At 57.8% G+C, this 21,452-nt stretch overlaps 2 protein-coding genes across 5 annotated transcripts; one reads left to right on the top strand and one right to left on the bottom strand.

Moving 5' to 3' along the window:
* Positions 1-1,262: 1,262 nt before the first annotated feature.
* On the bottom strand, positions 1,263-7,223 carry ADAD2 (adenosine deaminase domain containing 2). Its single transcript, XM_067718420.1, has 10 exons — positions 6,764-7,223; positions 3,589-3,729; positions 3,213-3,260; positions 3,000-3,125; positions 2,767-2,917; positions 2,522-2,689; positions 2,248-2,474; positions 1,880-2,123; positions 1,516-1,636; positions 1,263-1,431 (listed from the first exon to the last, which is right to left on the bottom strand). Exons 1-10 carry the CDS (start codon positions 7,221-7,223, stop codon positions 1,327-1,329), a joined length of 1,791 nt encoding a protein of 596 aa, XP_067574521.1. The 3' UTR covers positions 1,263-1,326.
* A 4,774-nt stretch (positions 7,224-11,997) lies between these two features.
* TAF1C (TATA-box binding protein associated factor, RNA polymerase I subunit C) lies at positions 11,998-21,400 on the top strand. 4 transcript variants are annotated; one of them, XM_067719728.1, is made up of 15 exons: positions 11,998-12,131; positions 14,910-15,152; positions 16,280-16,361; positions 16,543-16,640; positions 16,716-16,805; positions 16,901-16,974; positions 17,578-17,816; positions 17,913-18,029; positions 18,114-18,231; positions 18,318-18,389; positions 18,555-18,690; positions 18,840-18,983; positions 19,482-19,656; positions 19,743-19,880; positions 19,958-21,400. In XM_067719728.1, exons 2-15 carry the CDS (start codon positions 15,015-15,017, stop codon positions 20,818-20,820), a joined length of 2,484 nt encoding a protein of 827 aa, XP_067575829.1. In that variant the 5' UTR covers positions 11,998-12,131; positions 14,910-15,014; the 3' UTR covers positions 20,821-21,400. The 4 variants fall into 4 exon arrangements, with proteins under 4 accessions (XP_067575829.1, XP_067575828.1, XP_067575831.1 ...); XM_067719730.1 differs by lacking the exon at positions 11,998-12,131 and adding an exon at positions 15,395-15,458 and having other exon boundaries at positions 15,040-15,152; positions 16,543-16,636; XM_067719729.1 differs by lacking the exon at positions 11,998-12,131 and adding an exon at positions 15,395-15,458 and having other exon boundaries at positions 15,040-15,152.
* The last annotated feature ends 52 nt before the right edge of the window (positions 21,401-21,452 follow it).

Below are 21,452 nucleotides of genomic sequence, written 5' to 3'. Positions count from 1 at the left end.
GGGAGCACGGGCCCAGTGGACAGGCAGAGGGAAAGCCCAGCCTGAGGCCGGATGGGCTGGAGGAGAACAGGCCACCTGGCCTGGCCTTCCAGTTATTTCTCCAGATGAGTCGACCCAAGTGCACCGAGGTTAAGCGGCAGCTGAGGCCACACACACCCGGGGCCGGGAGGTGGCTTGGAGGGAGGGGATGCGATTCCAGGGCTCCATCATCTGCTCCGGCCTGGCCCAGCTTCCCAGCCCACCAGGGAGAGCAGTCTGTAGTTCTAAACCCTGGAACTGCTGAGGGAGCAGGGAGCGTCCGGCCACAGGGTGTGGAGCTGCGGGCTGGTGTGGTCCTCAAGCCCCCCTGGCCCCAGGTCCCCAGACCTCAAAGCTGCCTGTACTCCCGCTCAACAGGCCCTGCCCAGGCTGGGGTGGTGCCCAGGCCTGCAGACCTGTGCGTGGGTGTGTGTGCACGTGTGCGTGTGTGCACATGTGAAGTGTACAGCATTTCCCTCCACACTCAAGGTCCTTGGACAGCCCGGTAGTCCCCACAGACTCACTGCAGCCCCCCGAGGAGAAGGAAGGAGACCCGCCCACCTGGCCTGAGAGGCAGGCTAGGCAGCCCCCATCCAGTGGGCACAGGGGCTCGGGCCGGTCACAGCCTCAGCCAGTGTGACAGCTGGGGCGGCCGGAGAAAGCCTGGGCTCAGCTCTGCGTGAGCCTCCTGCTGGCGCCCAGCGCTGCCCCACCCACTCGCGGGAACCCAGAGGACGCAGAGGGCAGGAACTGAGGCTGCCGCCTGCCTGGGGCCGCCTCTTCTCCCAAAGCCGCTCTTCCCGGCAGCGGCTGGCCGGACCCAGCTGGCTCTACGGGCCTCGTGGCTGCCTCCTCTGGCCAGGTGCCACCCTTCTCCCCCAACCCTGCCGGGCGAGTCCTGGGAAAGGAAGGAGACCAGGGAGGACAGGCTCCCACACCCGCCGCCCGAGACACCACACTGCCGCCCCCAAGGCGCGAAGGCTGGGCGACGACGCAGTGATTCTGTGAGGAGGCTCCAGCCGAGCCCCGGCCACCACGGGGGCTTCTCCCCTCACAAACCGAGGGGCTACGACTCCCCTCTTCCCCGCCAGAAAGCCAACAACACACAGAACTACCAGAAACAGCTTCTTTATGCAAGCCCCGAATATGCAGCCGCCCCACCTCTCCAGCACTCCAGGCCCTCCCTCCACCCCCAGCTTCACCCTGTGTCCCCGTGCGCCACCCTCCCCCGCCCCGTGCCCCGCCCAGAAACGGCCCTCCTCCAGCAAGCTCCGCCTGGGCTCAGGGACCTCGGGCCGGACGTCTGTTTCAGTTTCTGAACTTGCCCACCAGTGGTTTCGAGGGCCAGGCCCCCAGGCCCTGCTGGTCCAGGAGGAGAGACAGCTGCTGGCGAGCCTCCTGGTAGGGCCCAGCCTAGGGCAGGAGATGAGACGGTGGAGAGAGGGTGCCTGCTGGGGGTGCAGGAGAAAGGGGGCTGCGGGCAGGGAAGCAGCTGACCTTGGCTGCCTCGTAGGTCTTCAAGGCCAGGAGGTGGGACTTCCCGAGAGCACGGGCAGCCTGGCGGAAGGCCCAGAGAAAGGCAGCCTTGCAGAGGCGGGATGGAGGCCCCAGGGCAGCGCTGGGGATGGAGAGAAAGGGACCGAACGTCGGGGGAGGGCAAGGGAGGACAAAACTAACAGGCCCACTCCATGCCCCGCACACCACCCACGCCGTGACAATCCGGGGGGTGGGTCACGGGGTGGGTCACATTACCGGTAAGAGGCTGGCAGCTAGATGCGATCTCTTTCCCCATGGGCAGGGGGCCGGGGACCCCCACCACCAGGCGCCCGTCCCGCTGCCCCCCCGCCCGGGCCCTGCTCACTCGGCCTTCACACGCCCGGTGGCCACATCCACCACCTCGACGTCAGGGTCCCCCAGGCTCCAGTTGAGGCTCAGGCCCTGGCAGGTGTTGGAGGGGAGGTCGGAGGGGGCCACCGAGGGCCCCGCAAACAGGTGCAGCATGGTCCGGGTGTAGGGGGGCGGCAGGCATGGCCCCAAGGCGCCGTCGAGGTCAGGCCGGGCATGGATGGCCCTGCCCAGGGCCGGGGTGTTCTGGCAGGGGTCGGCTGGGGGGACAGAAGGCCCAGGACGAGACCTGAGTCTCCGCCACGCTCCCCCGCACCCGCACCCCCCCACCCCACCCCCCAGCCCGCCCCAGCCCGCCTCAGCCCTCCCGCCCTCGGGCCTCACCCAGGACCAGGCTGCTGGCATAGACGGGGGGCAGGAAGTGGGCCAGCAGTGCACCGCCCAGCCCCAGCACGGCCCAGCGTGCCAACTTGTCGCTGGCTGAGAGGCAGCCCACGTGGGTGTCGCGGAGCGCAGGGGCCACGTAGCACACGGGCATCAGCCGCCCCTGGATGTGGGCCTGCAGGCGGAGGTGGCAGCTGTGCGGGAGGAGGACGCGGGGCTCAGGGCCGCTCTCCCCACCCCCGCCCACACGGCCCTCCCCGGGCGCGCCACATACTAGATGTCGTGGGCAGCTCCCTTGGGGGTGTTGCTGACGTACAGGTGCAGGAAGATCCGGGGCTTGAGGGCGAAGGGGGGCCCGGACCCCGGCTGGGGGACCACCACAGACTGCTCCTTGCCCTTGGGGCCCCCCTGCGTGGCCAGCAAGAGCTGCCGAAACAGGAACCTGGGGGCGGAGGGAGCAGCAGCTGGGGCGGCCCGGCCCACCTGGAGCGGCCGCAGAGGGTCCCCCCGACCCCTCACCTCAGCAGGGCCCGGCGGGCCACCACCAGCCCGTGGCAGTCGTGGAGCTGTCGGCCCGAGAAGTCCAGCCACCCGGCACAGCTGCCACTGCCGGTGCCCAGCGCCACCAGCTGGTAGATCTCCTTGGCGTGGCCCTGGGCGCCCGGGACCTCTGCGGGGAAGGGGGCAGAGATGACTAGACTGAGGCAAGAGGCCCAGAGGCCTTCCGAGGTGAGGGGCAGGGCCAGCCCTACCTCTCTCCAGGATGACTGCGGCCACAGTCCCCTTGCAGGCCCAGTACTGCGAGCTCGCGTCCACCAGGCGGTCAAAGCCGGCGCTGACCACGGCCGCGCAGCGCTGCTCGTGGGTCAGGATGTTCTCTGCGGGTGAGGGAGAGGGCAGCGGTGGGGGGCCCACAGGCCACGCCCCTCCCATGCCAGGGGTCAGGTCAATGGGGGCCCACCTACCAATGCTCAGGGGGGCGAGTGGAGGCCAGCTGGGGGTCTTTGGGGTCTCTGGAAGACAGACAAGGGGCGGGCTGCCGTAGGTGCTGGGGTCTGCCCTCCTGTCCTGTGTCCTTCAGGAATCCCAGAAGTCCCACTGGCAAGCAGTGTGTGTGTGTGTGGGGGGCTCATCCTCCAGAAGCCCAAAGTTCCTGGGCTGCCCCCAGCCGTCCCTGTCCTCAGGAACTGCTAACATCCTTCAAAGGACGTTAGGGCCAGGTCAGCTCCCTGCGGGCCGGGTCCTGATGCCCAGATGGTCTCCGCAGCGACTCCCCCCTCCCCACACACGTGCATCTGCCCCCCGCTGGGGCTCAGGGCCCTGGGTCCCCTCCCCCGGTACCTGGGCTCTCCAGCCGATGCTGGATGTAGTGGAGGGCAGCCAGCGCTGCCTGCTGCTCGGCCTCTGCCCTACTGTAGGCGGTGCCCGCAGGGCAGACCACCCCATCCAGCTCCACGGACATGGAGAAGGGCAAGCAGGGGTCTGGGGAAGGAGGGGCTGAGAAGTAGCACCACGCACCTTGTCCGCATCATGGGCCCCTTCTAAGAGGGCCATGACACCTGCCAGTGAGCAGGACAAGAATGACAAGGTGACAGGCCTGCGGACCTCCACCCAGGCCATGCCCACTCAGAATCCTCACTAGGCCCTCTGAAACAGCGCCCTATGACCCCACTTTACAGAGGGGGCACACAAGGGGCAGGTAGCGTGCCCAGGTGGTGCCAGGACCCACATCCAGGGCTGCACTGTTCCCAGGATGAAGGTCCCCTGTCTTCCCCCAAACACACAGCTCTATTTCTTTTCTACATTTGAAAGGGTCATCTTCCAAACCCTACCACTTCAGGTGTTACTTATGACACAACAGAGACAGATGAAAAATCCTAGAACTGGGATCACTTGGTCAAAGGGCATAAATTTAGGTCCGTTCGTGGTATTTGCTGGTACCTGCTGCTAAACTGGTTGCCCAAAGGGCTCCCTTTCAGGAGAGAACCCACATTTCAGTGCCCCTCCCTAGCACAGAGATTCACCTACTTTAAAAGGGCACCAAAAATGCCCACTAGGGGCTTCCCTGGTGGCGCAGCGGTTGAGAGTCCGCCTGCCGATGCAGGGGACGCGGGTTCGTGCCCCGGTCCGGGAAGATCCCACATGCCGCGGAGCGGCTGGGCCCGTGAGCCATGGCCGCTGAGCCTGTGCGTCCGCAGCCTGTGCTCCGCAACGGGAGAGGCCACAACAGTGAGAGGCCCACGTACCGCAAAAAAAAAAAAAAAAAAAAAAAAATGCCAACTAGTAGATGCAGAAGGAAGGCTAGCATCAGGAATCCACGGCAGCCAACGGGGTGACAATTAAATCTGGCAACAATCATCAAAGGCTGCTAGAGACACGAGGTGATGGTGTTCTGGGGAACAGGATAGTCACGCCATCTGGAGATGCCCCCCTCGGATGACTGATGACGCACCCAGGGGGAAGTGAAGACACCTGGCAGACGCCACCCTAGTGAGGCCCTCCCAGCTGACATCCCAGGGGTAGGACAAACAGGTCTCAGGTCTGCTGGTGGGATGCACAGCCAGGGCCACGAGGTTCCTACGGGCGCTCCTGCCGGGTATGCATCACCTGAACCCAATCCTGCGGAAACAGACCCAAGTGAACGGAATTTCTACAGAACAACCGGCCCTTACTTTGCAAAAACATCAATGTCCTGAAGCCAGAGACACTCCGAGGAATTGTTTCAGATGAAAGGAGATTAAAGAGGTGTAAGAGCTAATGTGATAGGTCCTGCTGGGTTGGGAAAAAATGGCCCTTATTGTGACCAGTGGCAAAAATTGAATGTGAACGGTAATTAGCTAATAGGATCATATCAATGTCCAACTTCCAGAATTCGATCACTGGACTGCCATTATATAAGACGATGTCCTTGTTCTTAGGAAATACATACTGAAGTGTTTAAGGAGCAGTAAATCAGTGTTCAGATTGAGCACGACAAATTAATGTGGATATTCATATATAAATATATAGAAGGGAGGGAGGGAGAGAGACATACACAAAGTAAGTGTGGCAAATGTGAACTGCAGAAACTGGATGAAGAGTTTATGGGAACTCTTTTATACTAGTCTTTGAAATTTTACCAAAATAAAAAATAAAAATGACTGAAAATATGCCTATGCACGTAAACGGTGGAAAGGGGTACCTTAGGCAGAAGGGAGGGGCCGATATTACCCAGTGGTTCAGCACAGGCTCTGAATGCAGAGTGCCCCCTCTGGGCTACAGCCCCTCTGGCCTCAGTCTCCCCATGGGTAAAGTGGTGGTAACGGTATTGTGCTCCCTCGAGGAATACTTGTGAGGACTCCAGGAGTTACTGTCTGAAGGCCTTCAAACAACACCTGGCCCATCTCCAGAACTCGTGAACGTTAGCTAGCATCACTGCTGTTGAACCGATGTCCTTACTTCTGTATTCCCGATGCTCTGGCATTTGGGGATTTGATCCTGGAGAGACTGACCCTCCCAGGGCTAGCTAATTCCTGGACATAGCAGATGAGTCCCCTGCAAGCACGCCCTTTCATATAGAAACCAACCAATCCAGAGCTCGCGCCCCAACCATCAAACTCTCACACAAGCCAACACTCCCCACACCCTAAATCACACCCCCCCCAGACCAGGTACTAGACAACTAGGAACCAACCCCTAACCCCTAAACTTACTGTCTTGCCTGCCTCAATCCTAAACTTCCTCTGCGTCCCTACCCTGCCTCAACCGTTCTGTCCCAAGAAAACCCCATAAAGGCTGTGGGGTTGGGCTCTGCCCTCTCCTCTACCTCCGGACCACCCCCATCCTTTCCCACATGGTCCGGCATGGCAAGCTGTGTCTCCTGTTTCTAGGGATCTGTATTTCCTTTTTCCTTCATGGCAATCATTCTCACGTCTGCTGTCTTGCCATACCTGATGAAAACAAATCCCGAGCAGGTTTTGAACACATTATCTCTTTTTGAGCTGTTCCATTGGGGTTCTCCTAGGAGGTTTTACAAATGCTCCCAAAAGCTGAAGCGATGATTCTCTTGCTGCCTCATGAGAAGCAGGGAATGTCCTGGCTTAAAGCTGGGAACCTGAATTTAGGACCTGGTGTATTGCTCTTGGGGAGGGCAGGGGGAGGACTGTAATGATTACATCTCTTTGCGGTGTTGCCATCATCACGCTGTGTTTGATAATGTCTTTGACTTTGGGGCTGGCCCTCGCTCAGGTATCTCCTCTCCAGTGCTGGCATGGCAACTCTAACTGTATGTAACTGGCCCTCAGAAAAGCCTGCTGAAAGGCTGGGGTAGCTTGAGGCAGGTCCTTTAAGCAACCCAAGCTTCAGATGTGGCCATGACCTGCCAGTTAGAAATCTGATGTACCTGGTGCTCCTGGCCCCGCGCTGCTCACAGCAGGGCCTACCCTCGGGCCCCAGGCTCAGGCCCAACTCACAGTCCTCCTCCCTTCATCTGGGGTCGGCCCAGGGCACGCGGCCGTCCCAGCCCCCTGGGCCTCACCTGCTGTTTGGTTCTCTCGGAAGATCAGGGAGACTCCCAGAGTGGCCGCGCACTGAGTAAGCAAGGCCACGGCCTGGCCCGGTGGCGGGTCTTTGATCTGTAGGCCCAGCTGTCTGGCCGCCGTCGGGAACTCTCCGGCGGGCCCGGCGGACGGAAAGGAGACCCTGTGGGACCTCCGCATCCTTCCCCTCGAGTCTTCCTGTGCCCTGGCTGCCCCCAGTTCCCAGACACGGGCCCCCACCCCAGGCCCACCATGCCCCGTCGCCGAGGCCTGGAGCTGCCCGCCCTGCTCGGTGTCGTCTGAGTTGGGAGCGGGCACGATCTCCCAGGGGTCTTGGCCCAGGTTGGCCGAAGGCCTCCTGGGGCTGGGCCCAGGGCTGATCTGCAATGACGCCGCCAGGCGGGTCTTCCTGCGGGCACCGGCGTTCGCGCCCAGGGCTGCGCTGGCCTGTGAAGCCATGGCCGGACGCGAGGACCCGAGAGGACAGTGGGCACGTTCTCACGCCACCCGGGCCCTTTTACACGCGAAAGCGAGCTCGCGCATGGGGAGCACGTGACACGACAGACAGCGCATGGAGAGCTCCGCCTCCTACCTCTCTCCTAGCCAATGAGAGCCCATAAAGCTGTGGCCGACAGTGTGCCCAGCCAATGGAAAGGCCAGTCTCCCAAACCGTTGGATGTGGACTGAGTGGCCACCTGACCAACATCCTACATCCGGGGGGCGGGGCTTCAGGTGTGAGGTGGGGATGGGGCACTGGGCACTCCCATTAGCTTCTTCTCCGCCCTTGCCTGGTATTGGGGAGGCAAAGACCAGGGGAGGGGTCTGGGGACACAAGTCCAGCACCTCACCCCTGCTCCCATCCTAGGATGCCTCCCAAATCACGCCATATCATGCCAGCCTGCCCCCAGCTGCTTGATTGAACCTGGCGGGGGCGGAGGGGCGGGGGGAGGTGGAAAGTCAGGCCTCTTTTGATAAATGAAGGTGTTTTCAATTGCAGCAGCCCCACAGAATCTTTAGGACCTACATTTAAAAACTGTTCACCGTAGGCCTTCCTGAAACCAACTGTAAATGCTCGATGTGTGCTCTAGCTAAAATTACTCATCTGGTACCCTGTCCACCCATCCACCCCCCGATTTTTTTTTTTTTTTTTTCCAGAAGGGATTTTGGGTTGGTTCCTAAAAATATCGCAAGACAGCAGTGCTTTAAGATGAGGGACTAGGGATGAAGGAGATAAAACAAAAATAAAATGAAGTTAGGGATGAAGACAATTTACATATGGCCTGCTACGATGCAACGCAGTTACTCGAAGGGGTTGGAAATTTTAACAGTCTTCGAGCCAGTGAATGGGAAAACGTGACCAATGATTCAGTTTACCGTCTGTAAGCTTTGTCACTGTTGCCGCGGCTGCTGATTGCTACCTTTGGGTCTGAGAACACTAGCCAGGATTGGGGCAGTGTGGATACAGAGGCATAGGAGGAGCAGTTGGTAGAACCAGTAACATTTGACTCGGGAAGAGCAGCTGCGGGGAGCGGCATAGATGCAAACTCCCAGACGTTTCAAGGATTGGCATCAGGAATTATGGTTTTTCTTTCGTGTGTAGCCCAGAGAGCAGAATTATACCTAGTAGAGGAACAGCATAGCAGGTGTTCAGTAGTGGAATGAGGACTACACAAATCCACAAAGACTTCACCAGAGTCACCAAACCCAGAAACGTCACCAGCAGGAAACTACACAAACAAATGGTGATATATTCAGACAATGGACTATTACTCAGTAATAATTTTTTAAAAAAATAAACAAGCTAACTTTGTGCTAACAATCACATATGCGTGTTGAGTGAAAGAAGCCAGACTAAAAAGACTATCTTCCACATGATGCTATTTATATAAAGTTCTGGAGCTGCCAAAATTCATCTGTGGTGATGAGTCAGAATCGTGGTAACTTCTTCAAGGAGGTATTGACTGGCAAGAGGCACCAGGGAATTTTCTGCAGTGATGGAAATGTTCTCTCTCTTGATCTGGGTGGTAGTTATGTGGGTTTATATGTATGTAAGAACTTGATGAGTGTACACTTAAGACTTGTACACTTTACTGCATGTTAAGTATATATCAGTAACAGGAGGAAATCTAACAGCTTGTTTATAGAAAGGGAAGAAGGAAGGAGGAAATGGAATTGGCCTCCCCGAGCAGAAGCTGGATGGATGATGTGAATAGTGATGTGGTAGGCAAAATAATGGTACCCCCAAGATGTCCACATCATGATCGCCTCAGCCTATGACTCTGTTACATCATATGGCAAGGGGAAATTACGATTGCACATGGAATTAAGGCTTCTAATCAGCTGAGTTTAAGAGAGGGAGATTAGCTGGGTGGGCCCAATGTAATCACAAGGGTCCTTAAACCAGAAAGAGACCGAAGAGTCAAAATCAGAGATGGCCTGTGAGAAAGATTCAACTGGTCATTGCTGCCTTTGAAGATGGAAGGGGGCCATGAGCCCAGGTGTGTAGGCAGCTTTCAGAGCTGAAAAAGGCGAAAAAAAAAAAAAAGATAAGTCTCCCTACAGCCTTCGGAAAGGAACACAGCCCTACTGACACCCTGATTTTAGCCCAGTGAGACCCATTTCAGGCTTCTGACCTCCAGAACTGTATGATGTTTTGTTGTCTAAAGCCACTAAGTTTGTGGTAATTTGTTACAACAGCAATAGGAAACTAGTATAAAAGGCCTTCAATATTTTTGGCATATATACCCCTAAAATAATTTTGAAAGACTATGTATCCCCCAATTATTTAGTCACACGGAGTTACGAAAGGTGCAATTTCTAGTTTATTGTATATTGTAATCATCTTTCCAATATGTTTTCACCAAAACCACGGAGATGCAGACTTAGCTTATTCCATTTAGGAAAAACACCCTCCAAATGATTTAATCGTCAAAGCTTACTCTCATAGACAAAGCACTCAGCTAAAATGGAATTACTTCTCATCAGAAATAGTCTGACTTAGCTTTTTCAATTGAAGTAAATGTGTTGATACTTTCTCAGAAGAGCCATCTCATTCATGCCCTCTTCCGTTGATTCAAATATGCATGAAGCATCTTCTGGCTGTTTGGGATGTGTCAGGGACCAACACAGACGGAAGAATCCCTGCCCTCGTAGGGGGACTTCTGGACTCTATTTCTAAGGTAGAAGGCTGACCTAGAGGTTGAAGTCTCAGTAATATCAAGTGTCACAGCCAGCAGTTTTCTTCCTTTTTCCTTTTCTTTTTAAAAAAGATTCTTTACTGAAGTATAACATACACGCAGAAAAGTGCACGGATCATTCAATGAATTTTCACACACGGCACAGAGCCATGTAACCAGGACTCAGATGAACGAACATAACACTGTGAGCCCCTGGGACTTCCCCGGCGGTCCAGTTGTGAAGACTCTGCTTCCACTACAGGGGTCGTGGGTTCGATCCCTGGTTGGGGAACTGAGATCCCGCATGCTGCAGCCAAAAATAATAATAACAATAATAAAAATAATAAAGAATTGAAAAAATATAATATATAAACAGACCCTCTCCTGAACCCTTCCATCACTACTTCTTACTGAGCCTGCTTTTCTTAGTCTTATGTGAACTTTCTCCTGCAGGGACTCTGCTTTTTGGAATAGCCCCCTTGTTCTGCGCTCATCTCAGGCAACACTCCACGGAGGAGAAAAAAGCTCGAAGCTTCCGAAGCCAAGCACCTCCCAGATAAAATCTATATAGATGGAAGCCAAGAATTTGGAAATTGACTCTTGAAAGTAATGGTTCTCAAAGTGTAGTGCCCAGACCAGCAGCATCAGCATCACTGGAAACTCATTAGAAATGCAAATTTTGGGGGGGAAGGGGAGGGTGGGACGAATTGGGAGATTAGGTTTGACATAAATACACTACCATGTGTAAAATAGCTAGCTAGTGGGAACCTGCTGTATAGCACAGGGAGTGCAGGTCGGTGCTCTGTGACGACTTAGATGGGTGGGTTGGGGGTGGGGGTGGGAGGGAGGTCCAAGAGGGAGAGGATATAGGTACACAGACAGCTGATTCACTTCATTGTACAGAAGAAACTAACACAACATTGTAAAGCAATTTTACTCCAATTAAAAAAAAATGGAATTAAATTTAAAATAAGTAATATGTGGAATTCTTAAAAAAAAAAGAAGTAGCAAAAAGTTTGTAAGAAGAAAGTTTTTTTCTGGGACTAAATTCTAAGAGGAATTCATTTAAATGAAAAAAAAGTTGAATAAAAAAAAAAAGAAATGCAAATTCCTGGATCACATCCGAGACCTACTGAACCAGAAAACGCTGGGGGTGTGGCCCAGCAAAAGGTTATAACAAGCCCTCCAGGGGATTCTGATGCATGCTCAGGTCTGAAGACTACTGGGCTGGATAAGGGTAATATTTATGATCGCACAGTAGCTCTTAAAGCTTGGCCCCCAGACAAGCAGTATCAGCGTCACCTGGGAACTCAGGAATACAAATTATCAGGCCCCACCCCGGGCTCACTGAATCAGAAACTCTGTTGTTGTTGTTTGTTTGTTTTTTTGCGGTAAGCAGGCCTCTCACTGTTGTGGCCTCTCCCGTTGCGGAGCCTGTGCTCCGGACGCGCCGGCTCAGCGGCCATGGCTCACGGGCCCAGCCGCTCCGCGGCATAAGGAGATCTTCGCGGACCGGGGCACGAACCCGTGTCCCCTGCATCGGCAGGTGGACTCTCAACCACTGCGCCACCAGGGAAGCCCAGAAACTCTGTTTTAACACACCCTCCAGTTGATGCTGATGCATGCTAGAATCTGGGAACCAGTGCCTAAAGCTGTATTTGCCTGACTACTGGGAAAGCCTCATGCATTCCCAGCAGTACCTGTACTCCTATTTGGAAAGCCTGCTTCACAGGATATAAAGACAGTCAGTAGGATTCCTACTGACCAATAAAGTGCCTGGCTTATAGTAGGTGCTCAGTGTTTGTTGAGTGAATTAATGCAACAATTCTGTAAAGTAGGAAGTTAGTTAAGCAGAGGTGAGTTTCGCACGCCCGTCAACCTGGACTTCACTATTGGGATTTGAAGGCATTTGATTTCTACGGCCCACAGCGTCGCCTGCACTCGCATTCCCCCTCCGCCCGGGAGGTGGCGCTCTGGAGCGCCCGTGAGGCCAGGCTGGGAGGCGGAACTTCCTGCCTTTCAGGGAGCACTTCCGGCCCAGCCCAAGCGACGGGTAAACGCCGTCGTGGGGCGGTCCTGTCGAGGGCGCCGGAGCGAGGTTGGTACTCTCGGGCTCCCTCGTGGCTCGAGGGTCAGGCGAGCGTCACGCGGAGGTTCGTTTCCCAGACGAGCACGGAACGGCCGGGGCCACGTAAGTACGCATGCCGCCCGGACGGGACGGAGAGGCAGGTCGCTCTGCTCAAGTCCACGGGCGCCAAGCTTTGTGGCTTTGGGACAAGTCGCCCAGGGTTTACAAAGTGGGGTATTAGCAGCCGCCGGCTCATAGAGTAGGGAACATCCCACCGATGTAAAGCGTGGTAGCAACAGCTGTCTGGCGCACGGCGTTTGATGCGAGACCTCTGTTATTGTTGTTGGGTTGAAATTCTGGGGCCTGGAGGTGGAGTGGGAAGAGGTGGATAGGGAGGGAGTGGGCGAGTAGATGTCTGAGGGGAAGAGCCGCCCGGATCCCCTCTCCCATCCCATTGCAGGCGCACTTTTTGTCGTGCCCGGCCTGGCATGAATGCAGACCCGACTGATTCTGCAGCCTTGGCGGTCTAAACGGGCCGAGAGAGCCCAGGGCGAGGGCGGGAAGTCGAGGCTGTCTTGTCTCGGGGCTTCTCTGAGGTCGTGGGCTCCACCAGCGCCTTCAGCCTGCCTGCGTTTGTTTGAGGCTGTTTGGCTCCTTTTTCCTCTCCTTCATTCATTCCTGGATTTGTTCCTTCAGTTTTTGGGTTTTTTTGTTTTTAAAAAAAAATTTTAGGGCTTCCCTGGTGGCGCAGTGGTTAAGAATCCGCCTGCCAATGCACGGGACACAGGTTCAAGTCTTGGTCCAGGAAGATTACCACATGCCGTGGAACAAGTAAGTCAGTGCTCCACAACTACTGAGCCTGCGCTCTAGAGCCCGCGAGCCACAACTACTGAATCCCGTGCGCCTAGAGCCCGTGCTCTGCAACAAGAGAAGCCACTGCAATGAGAAGCCCGCGCACCGCCACGAAGAGTAGCCCCCGCTCGCCACAACTAGAGAAAGCCCGCGCGCAGCAACGAAGACCCAATGCAGCCAAAAATAAATAAAATAAATAAAATTTAAAAAAAAGAACAATGAGTAACATTTGTTTAAAATTTTTTTAAAAAAATTTATTTAAATTTTAATTTAAATTTTTTCATTTTTAATTAATTTTTGGCTGCGTTGGGTCTTCGTTGCTGCGCACGGGTTTTTCTCTAGTTGTGGCGAGCGGGGGCTGCTCTTCGTTGCAGTGCGTGGGCTTCTCATTGCGGTGGCTTCTCTGTTGCGGAGCACAGGCTCTAGGCGCGTGGGTTTCAGTACTTGTGGTGCACGGGCTTCAGTAGTTGTGGCTCACGGGCTCTAGAGCACAGGCTCAGTAGTTGTGGCCCACGGGCTTAGCTGCTCCATGGCATGTGGGATCTTCCCGGACCAGGGCTCGAATGTGTGTCCCCTGCATTGGCAGGCGGACCCTTAATCACTGCGCCACCAGGGAAGCCCTGCTCCTTCAGTTATAATGTACTGATTGTTACCATGTAGTAAGTACCAAGGCACTGGGAATAAAGGCTCTTCCCCATGGGGACTCTTAGAGCAGTTTGGAATTAAACGGCTTTACCTTTAAATATCTAATCCCACATTGCAATGTGTGCTCTGGAGAAGGGATGCAGGGTGTTGTGGGATAGTATTGGGAGAACTGGGAGAGGCTTCCTGACTGAAAATCTGAAGGATGAGGAGGATTTTGTAGGTGAGTAGGAAGGGCAATGGTGTTCCTTTTAAGCGGCAGATAGCGTGAAAGGGTCCTGCAGTGAAAAGACGCATTCCCGCCACTGTCCTCTCCTGCTGCGGAAGAGAATGGCTGCAACAGCCAGATGCCAGGAACTCAGAAATGAATCAGATACAGTTCCTGCCCCTGGAGAGCAGTCTCGAAGAAGAAATAAGGTTGTACCTATAAACCACAATTAGAATGAGGCTGACACATGCCCTAAGAAACACACATTCATTCAGTTGGCAAGTATTTCCTGGCATGTACTGTGTGGTGGGCACTTTGCCAGGTGCCGAGGGTACATGGATGTCCGGAGGTTACAGACTGAATGGATACGATGCAGATGCAGTTCCGAGGGGAAAAGTTTTTGCTTCTGAGACTCTAAGGCTGGTGTTTGCTTCTGGTGCGTGGGAGAGTGGTGGTGCAGAACTTGGATTTGGAATCAGGGCGGGGATCAGGCTGCTGGCCTCGGGCAAGTTGCTCTTTCCCGAGCCGCAGTTTCCTGAACTCCATAATCGGGGCAGAAGAGTACAACCCGTAGTGCCGTGTCTGGCAGGTGCTGGCGCTCAGTGAGCGAGCACTGCTCTTATTTTTGCAGGTAATAAAAAAGAGGGATGATGGCTGTTTATCCTTCTGGAGCACTTTGTACTGACCAAAGCCCTTTGACATAAGTTTATTATTATTCAACACACAGTCAGTTCCTTTTTCTGGAAGTTACTGTACTTGACAGTGGGAAGGCAGACAGATAAGACTCGTCTCTGGCTTTGGGGAACTTGAGTTTGTCTTGGGAGCGTAGCATAGAGTGTGGGGTGTGTAGTCTATGAACGTGTAATTATAATTAATACATAAGAGCATGCTGGAAGCGGACCCCTCGCCACCTGTCTGACTTCGGCCTGTCGCTCACCTCCTAGTTCGGTCCATGGCTGCCCAGTTGTCTCTCACACGCTTCCTGCCCCAGAACTTCTGCACTTGCTGTACCCTCTTCCCAGCGGCCTTGTCATTAGCTCAGGGTATGCTGAGCGCCACCTTCTTACGATGCTAAGACCACACCCCTCGGCCACCGCCATCCCCTCCCTCCTGGCTGGTTGGTTGGTTTTAACGTAGCGCTTATTACTATCAGGCATTAGGTGACATAGTCATTTGTTCTTTGTTATCTGCTTCTCCAGAGAAATTGTACTCCTCTTAGGGTGCTCTTCGCCCTCCAGGAACCCCGGAAGTGGCTGTCAGGTTCAGGTCTCCGAGGAAGGCCAGGGTGGTTCCTGTTTTCCAGGATGGACTTCCCCAGCTCCCTCCCGCCCTCGTTGTTTACGACTGGCCCCCTTGGTCTGAGCGATGTCCCTGACGTGTCCTTCATGTGCAGCTGGAGAGACGCGCTGACCCTGCCGGAGTCCCTGCCCCAGGGTTCTGAGGTGAGGTTGGCAGGGAGAGCCTTGGTGGCTGCAGGGTGGGTGCCGTCCCTTGGCCCCCCTATCCTAGCCTTCACACCAGTTGGCAGGAGTGCAGAGTGGGGTGGCATTGGCACAAATCTGCTAAGACACAGGCTGAGCCAGAATCCCGTCCTTTGGGGACCTGGGATGCCCTGCCATCCGCAGAGGGTTTACTGAGCGGGAGCTGTTGGCCCCCATCTTTTTTTCCTCTATTTGTCCAACAGATACTCACTGAATAGCCCCTACTATGTGCCAGGTGCCTTACCAGGCCCTGGGAATCCAGAATGAGTAAGTCAGATGCGCTCCCAGCCCCATGGAACAGAGTTAGGTTGAGTGAGAATAGACAAATGGATAAAATCATTACAAAGTGAGAACAGCTCTGAGCGAAACCAGAAGGGTGCCGAAACCGTACAGTAGGGGTGAGGTGGGGAGGGGAGGGGAGATCTGGGACACGAAGGACGCCAGCTCTTTCCCCGGAAGCCTAAGCCATCTGGCTGCCACTTGGAGACAGGCTGGTTAAGGATTACGCCCGGCAGAGGCAAGTGGGCGAGAAATTTAAAAGAGACGCTGGCATTGGGCGGGAGGGGCTCCCTTGACAAGGAAGGGCTTACGTCAGATCCGCCCCTGCGGGAGCCTTGCTCGCCTGCTTGCTGCTCTTCTGTCCCCAGGTGTGGAGCTGAGCTGTCTCAGGCCAGCCCCGCAGTGGGATGGAGCAGCTTGTGGGCGTCCCAAGTAAGTGACCACAAGGTCTCCTGAGTGTAAGTGAGACTCAAAGGCCAGGGGCGCCTGTGAGAGCCTGTGCAGCCTGGAGGTCGAGAGCACAGACTGAAGTCAGACTGCCTGGGTTCAAATCCCAGGCCTTCTCTTTAGTGGCTGCTGCCTGGGACAAGGAACGGCCTCGCTGTGCCTCCATTGTCTTCACCATTAAAGTGACGATGGGGCTTCCCTGTGGCGCAGTGGTTGAGAGTCCGCCTGCCGATGCAGGGGAGTACCAGTTTGGCCGGTGCCTTGGGGGGATTAAATGAGTTAATAAAAGACAAGAGTGGGTGACGGCGCCTGGCCCGGCACACACTCACTGTTCTCTCGTGGCCACGGTTGTGTTTCCTCAGAACACGGCGCCGCACGTGGCCAAGGGCCTGCTCTGGGAGCCGGACACCCCTGGGCCGCTGCCCTTGCTGCCTCCTGGTGCCGGTAAGAATCTCGGCCTTGGGGCCCCCTCCCAAGCTGCTCCCCGCTGCCCCTCTCCCCCAACTCCCGCGCGAGGCCTTTCCTCTCCCTGCTAATTCTGCCCTACAGGGCCCTTGGCACCTCTAGGCACCTAGGGCACCTGGTTCCATTTCCGGGCCCTTCCGCAGCCTCACTCTCCCCTCAGATCCCTGGGACCCCGGTGTGACTGCCCAGGATCTGCTTTTCCGGGGAGGTTACCAGTTCCGTAGACAGCCCCAAGCTGTGCTGGACGTTACTGAGCAGGTAAGCGGCCCCACGGCGGACAGTGCCACGCGGCCGGGGCTGTGCCTAGTGACCTGGCCTCCTTTCCTCCTGCAGCTCAGCCGGTTCTTGTGGGACCATGGGGACATAGCCTTTGCACCCCTGGGGAAGCTGATGCTGGAGAATTTCAAACTGGAGGGAGCACGGGTGAGTAACCCCTGGCCAGCCAGGAGAGGGGGCTCCCCACTTCCTGTCGGGGTAAGCCCTAGGGCATGTGAGCTTGACGAGGCCTTTCCACACAGAGCCGCTCTAAGAAGAAGACAGTGGTCAGCGTGAAGAGGCTACTCCAGGACCTCGGTGGACACCAGCCCTGGGGGCAAGTGGCTAGTGAGAAAGGATGGGATGAGTGTGCCTAGCTGGTGGTGGGGCTATGGAGGGAACCAGGGCCTGGATGCTGGTTTCCATCAAACTGCTTCCACACCCCCCGTGCAGTCATGAGCCACGCTGCCCCATACAGAACTCCCAGCTGCACTAGCCACGTAAGGGAAAAAGATTGGAAGTTCATGCGCTACAGGCACGGCTGCATCCAGGTGCTCAGATGTTAACAGGGCTCTGCCTCTTTATTTCCTCATCCTCCTGCCTCTGCTTGGCTTAATTCCTAGACAGACTGTTTGCAAGCGGCAGCAGGATGGTTTATGATTCCAGGGAAAGGGCTAGTGTCCTTCCTGAGGCACCAGCAGAAGTCCCGGGAACAATGCGGTCGGCTTGCCTTGGCTTGGGTGTCATGCCCGCCGTGAGCCGATCCCTGTGGCCGGGCCTGGATCATGTGACTGCAGCACAGGAATCGGGTGGGCTGGTTTCCCAGAGGAAGAAGTTCTAGGGTGACCGAGAATGCGTCTGCTACACCTGGCCTCCCTCGGGATGGTACCCGCCCTCTTCCCCATCACCCACAGCCTGACCCTCCTCCTCTCGCCCCCAGCTGTCCCTGGGCTTACCTCAGCCACCGCCAGCGCCGGTTCTCCATCCTTGGGGGCCCGATCCTCAGCACGTCGGTGGCGAGCCTCCTGGGGGAGCTGCTGCATGAGGAGCTGGCCCTGCGGTGGGAGCAGCTGCTCCTGGACGACGCCTGCACTGGGGGCGCGCTGGCCTGGGTGCCCGGCAGGACGCCCGGGGCTGGGCAGCTGGTCTATCCTGCAGGAGGCGCCCTGGACAGGCTGTGTATCCTCCCTCGCTGTGCATGCTCTAGGGACAGGTGGGAAGTTGGGAACCTTGAATGGCCATAACGCATGAACTTATCCTTAGCGAGATGCCCAGACTTCCAGAAGGTCAACCTGACCCCAGGCAGTGAGCCCCGGGTTCTCGGAGACCCTGGCCATATCCGGCTCCGGGGACCTGTCCGGCAGGTGGTGACCCGCACCGTGCAGGGAGAAGGTAAGGCCCATAGACATCTCCCCCGTCCGCTCACTGACCTGTTGCCTGACTCTGACCCTGACCCTGACCCTCTCCATCCCTCAGCTCTGCTGGCTGTCCGCTCTGACTACCACTGTGCCCTGTGGAAGGTCAGTAAGCAGGGGCAGCCGGCCCCTCTCCAGGTGTTGCAGGTCGAGAAGGGGGCCACAGGGATCAGCCTCAGGTGAGGGGCTCACTGAGGCTGGTCTCTGTGGAGATGGGCGTGGGAGAAGGGCGTGGCCCGGCATTCATCACGTGTGTGCCCTGTAGCCCTCACCTGCCTGGAGAGCTGGCCATCTGCAGCCGTTCCGGAGCCATCTGTCTGTGGACTCCCCAGGACGGGTAACGCCCCTTCCCCATAAAAGCCCTCCACCCCAACCAACGGCTCCCGCAGAACCCGGCCCATGTCCTGGACACCAGGCCAGGTCACCCCAGCCTCCCCCCATCAGCCGGTCTCCCCACCATGGCTGGCCTGTCTCCCCACCATGGCTGGCCTGTCTCCCCAAGGCTGCAGCAAATCTACAAGGACCCCGAGACCCTTGTGTTCCGGGACCCCTCTCCCTGGCGTTGGGCAGACTTCACCGCCCACCCTCGAGTGCTGACTGTGGGTGATCGCACCGGAGTGAAGATGGTGGACACTCAGGTGAGGGGACAGAGCAGGTCCTTGGCGGGGGGGGGGCTTCCCCCGAGAGGTCGTGATGGGCTGCACGGCCAGCGAGCCCCGGGCCAGCTGCAGCAGGTGGCACCAGAGATGGCGGACCGTGGGCTGGCTGACCTGGCCGTGTCCCCCAGGGCCCGCAGGGCTGTGGTCTGCTGCTTTTTCGTGGAGGGGCAGAAGCGTCATGCCAGAAAGGGGAACGGGTCCTGCTCACCCAGTACCTGGGGGAGTGCGGCCCCGAGTGTCTGCACCCCACGCTCCACCTCATCTGCACCCAGGTGAGCGACACCTTCCCCTTCTTTCCGTCCTGCACCATCGCAGCGGTCACTGGAGACGGTCCTGGACAGCTGCTGGGGAAGGGGGAAGGGCGTGGGCGTGGGGGCAATGGCCAGAGCTGGACAGTCCCCCCGTGTCCGGAAGGGGAGAGGAGGTCTGGCTCCACCCTGCCCCCTCAGGACCCTGGGTGTTAGTGGGTGTGTCTCAGGCGTATGTGCCAGGGTCAGGTGAGGTTGGGGGAGGCTGGGTGAAAGCCTCTCTCGAGAGCCCTTCTCCCAGCAAGGCCATCAGGACAGGGGACAGTGCCACCTGCTCGGGGGTGCCTCCTGTGCGGGGCTGGGCAGCTGACGCTGCAGAGGTGGTCAGGGCCGGTCCTGGAGTGCTGAGACTTAGCCTGAGAGCCACATGGGGCCCCGGAGGGGGCCACCCAGGGGGACCTGTCCCGTCCCTCTCTCCCACTCCTCAGTCACGGCCCCTCTGTCTTCTTCCTGGGCCTCCAGTTCTCGCTCTACCTGGTGGATGAGCGCCTCCCCTTGGTGCCCCTGCTGAAGTGGAACCACGGCCTCCCCTCCGCGCCCCTGCTGGCCCGGCTGCTGCCCCCGCCCCGCACAGGCCTCCCGCGGCCGCTGCTCCTGGCAGGCCAGGGTGGGGAGCTGCAGCTGCTGCACATCGCAGGTGAGGGGCGGCGCAGGCGGGGGGCGGGCAGGAGGGCGGGCGGGGCCGGGCCTGGGCAGGGCCTCAGCTGTCTGTCCCTCCTCCAGGAGAGGGGGCCTCCACACCCCGGCTGGCAGGGCCCCCCCAGTCTCTCCCTTCCAGGAGCGACTCCCTCTCTGCCTTCCCCCCACTGGAGCCCAAGAGTCAGTGGCGGCTGCAGGAACGTCTGACAGCACCAGCCATAGGTGCGCTGGGGCAGGGGAGTGGGTTTGACGAGCCGCACCCGCACCAGGCCGTAGGGTCACGGTCCTTCCACCTCCAGGTCTGGCCGCCGCCATCCCACCCTCTGCTAACACACCGCTGCTGTCGCTCTTCCAACTTTCGGCGGCTGGAGACGTCTTCCACCAGGGCCTCCACCTCCAGGCAGACCCCGGGCCTGACTCTCCTGCCCCCACGGCTTCCTGGACCCCCCAGGCCACTGCCTCCTGCAGCCGGTGGCTGAAGGCCCTGCTGGAGGTGCCCCCGGCTCCCCCCGTGTGGGCTGCACCCACCTTCTCCCACCGCCGACTGCTGGGCTGCTTTGAGCCCCAGAAGGCAGAGGGCAAAGCGCCAGAGGGTCTCCGCACGGCCATGGCCAAAGGGCGTCTCCTGCAGCTGAGGGACCTGGGCTTGCTCCCCACGGAAGAGCGGGCCCCAGCCCCTGAGCCAGGCCCCGAGGACGAGCTCAGCGAGCGTTTGGAGGCAGCCTGGGAGGGCCAGGCGGCGGCCTGGTGGGAGAGGCGGCGGGGCAGCAGCCTGGGGCCCGGCAAACAGCCCAAGCGGCACAAGCGCCGGACTCAGCTGTCCAACACCTTCTCCTCGCTCAGCGGCCGCTTAGACCTCTCAGACGCCGCCAGCCCCCCTCCCAGCCCAGAGCGGACACTCCCTGCGGCCAGGCCTCAGCCTCCAGTGACCCCGCCCTCCCAGGAGTCCACCCAGGAGCTGTGGGCCCGGGCCGTCCCCTCGGAGCGGCAGCAGACCCTCCGGGACTACATGGCTGAGCTGCCGCTCCGGGGGGACGCCCCGGGGGGTGCCTCTGTGCCTTCCTCCCAGACCTCCAGTGTCCGGGCCACCCCCTCCCGGCAGCGGGCAGCCGTCCGCTCCGGCTCGCAGCCACACTGCAAGAAGCCCCGCATGGGCTTCTGAGGCCCGGGGAAGCTGCCCCCCACCTCCAGGGAGCCCTTTGTCCTGGATAAGCTGTGCCTTTTGTGGTTGAAACGGGAAACAGAACAGTCGCCAGGGTGCAGACCTTCCTGCTTTCCGAAGGCCTTCGTGACTGCGGGAGACATTCAGAAGCGATTTGAATCCACGTTGGAGGAAGAAGGACAACAAGGTAGTCGTTTCTCCTGCAGCTCCTGCTCCCAGGGGCATGTTGAGAAGTCCTGGGAGCCCCGTCCTGAAGGTCAGTGTCGCCGGGATCCCCTCCAGCCGACAGTGTTGTGCCAGAAAGCAGGGGCTCCAGGCAGCTGAGGGCTCCGCCACGCATGGGCCCCTGGGGACGTGGCGGGTGATGGTGAAGTGAGCTGCCCAGCCTGCCGGTGCTCCGCTGCTGGGTGTCGGCAGCTCGCTGCTGGTGGTTAGGTGTGTGTGTGTGAAGCGGTTTCTAGCACCATCTAACGTTTTATAGAGGGAGGCACTTTGGACCCACGTTTAGGGGTTGAATAAACTTGTCAGCTGAGCCTGGTTTTGAACGATCAAGTTTCTCAGGCCGGGCTGCGTCCCCTTACTTGGCTTTCGACATTCAGTGCGTCAGGTTCGCTTTCTTCGCAGCTCTGTGG

The sequence above is a fragment of the Pseudorca crassidens genome, chromosome 20 (genome assembly GCF_039906515.1).
Source record: "Pseudorca crassidens isolate mPseCra1 chromosome 20, mPseCra1.hap1, whole genome shotgun sequence".
Lineage (NCBI taxonomy): Eukaryota > Metazoa > Chordata > Mammalia > Artiodactyla > Delphinidae > Pseudorca > Pseudorca crassidens.
Note: the sequence above shows the minus strand (reverse complement) of the source record. Positions and strands in the feature narration are given on the sequence as shown.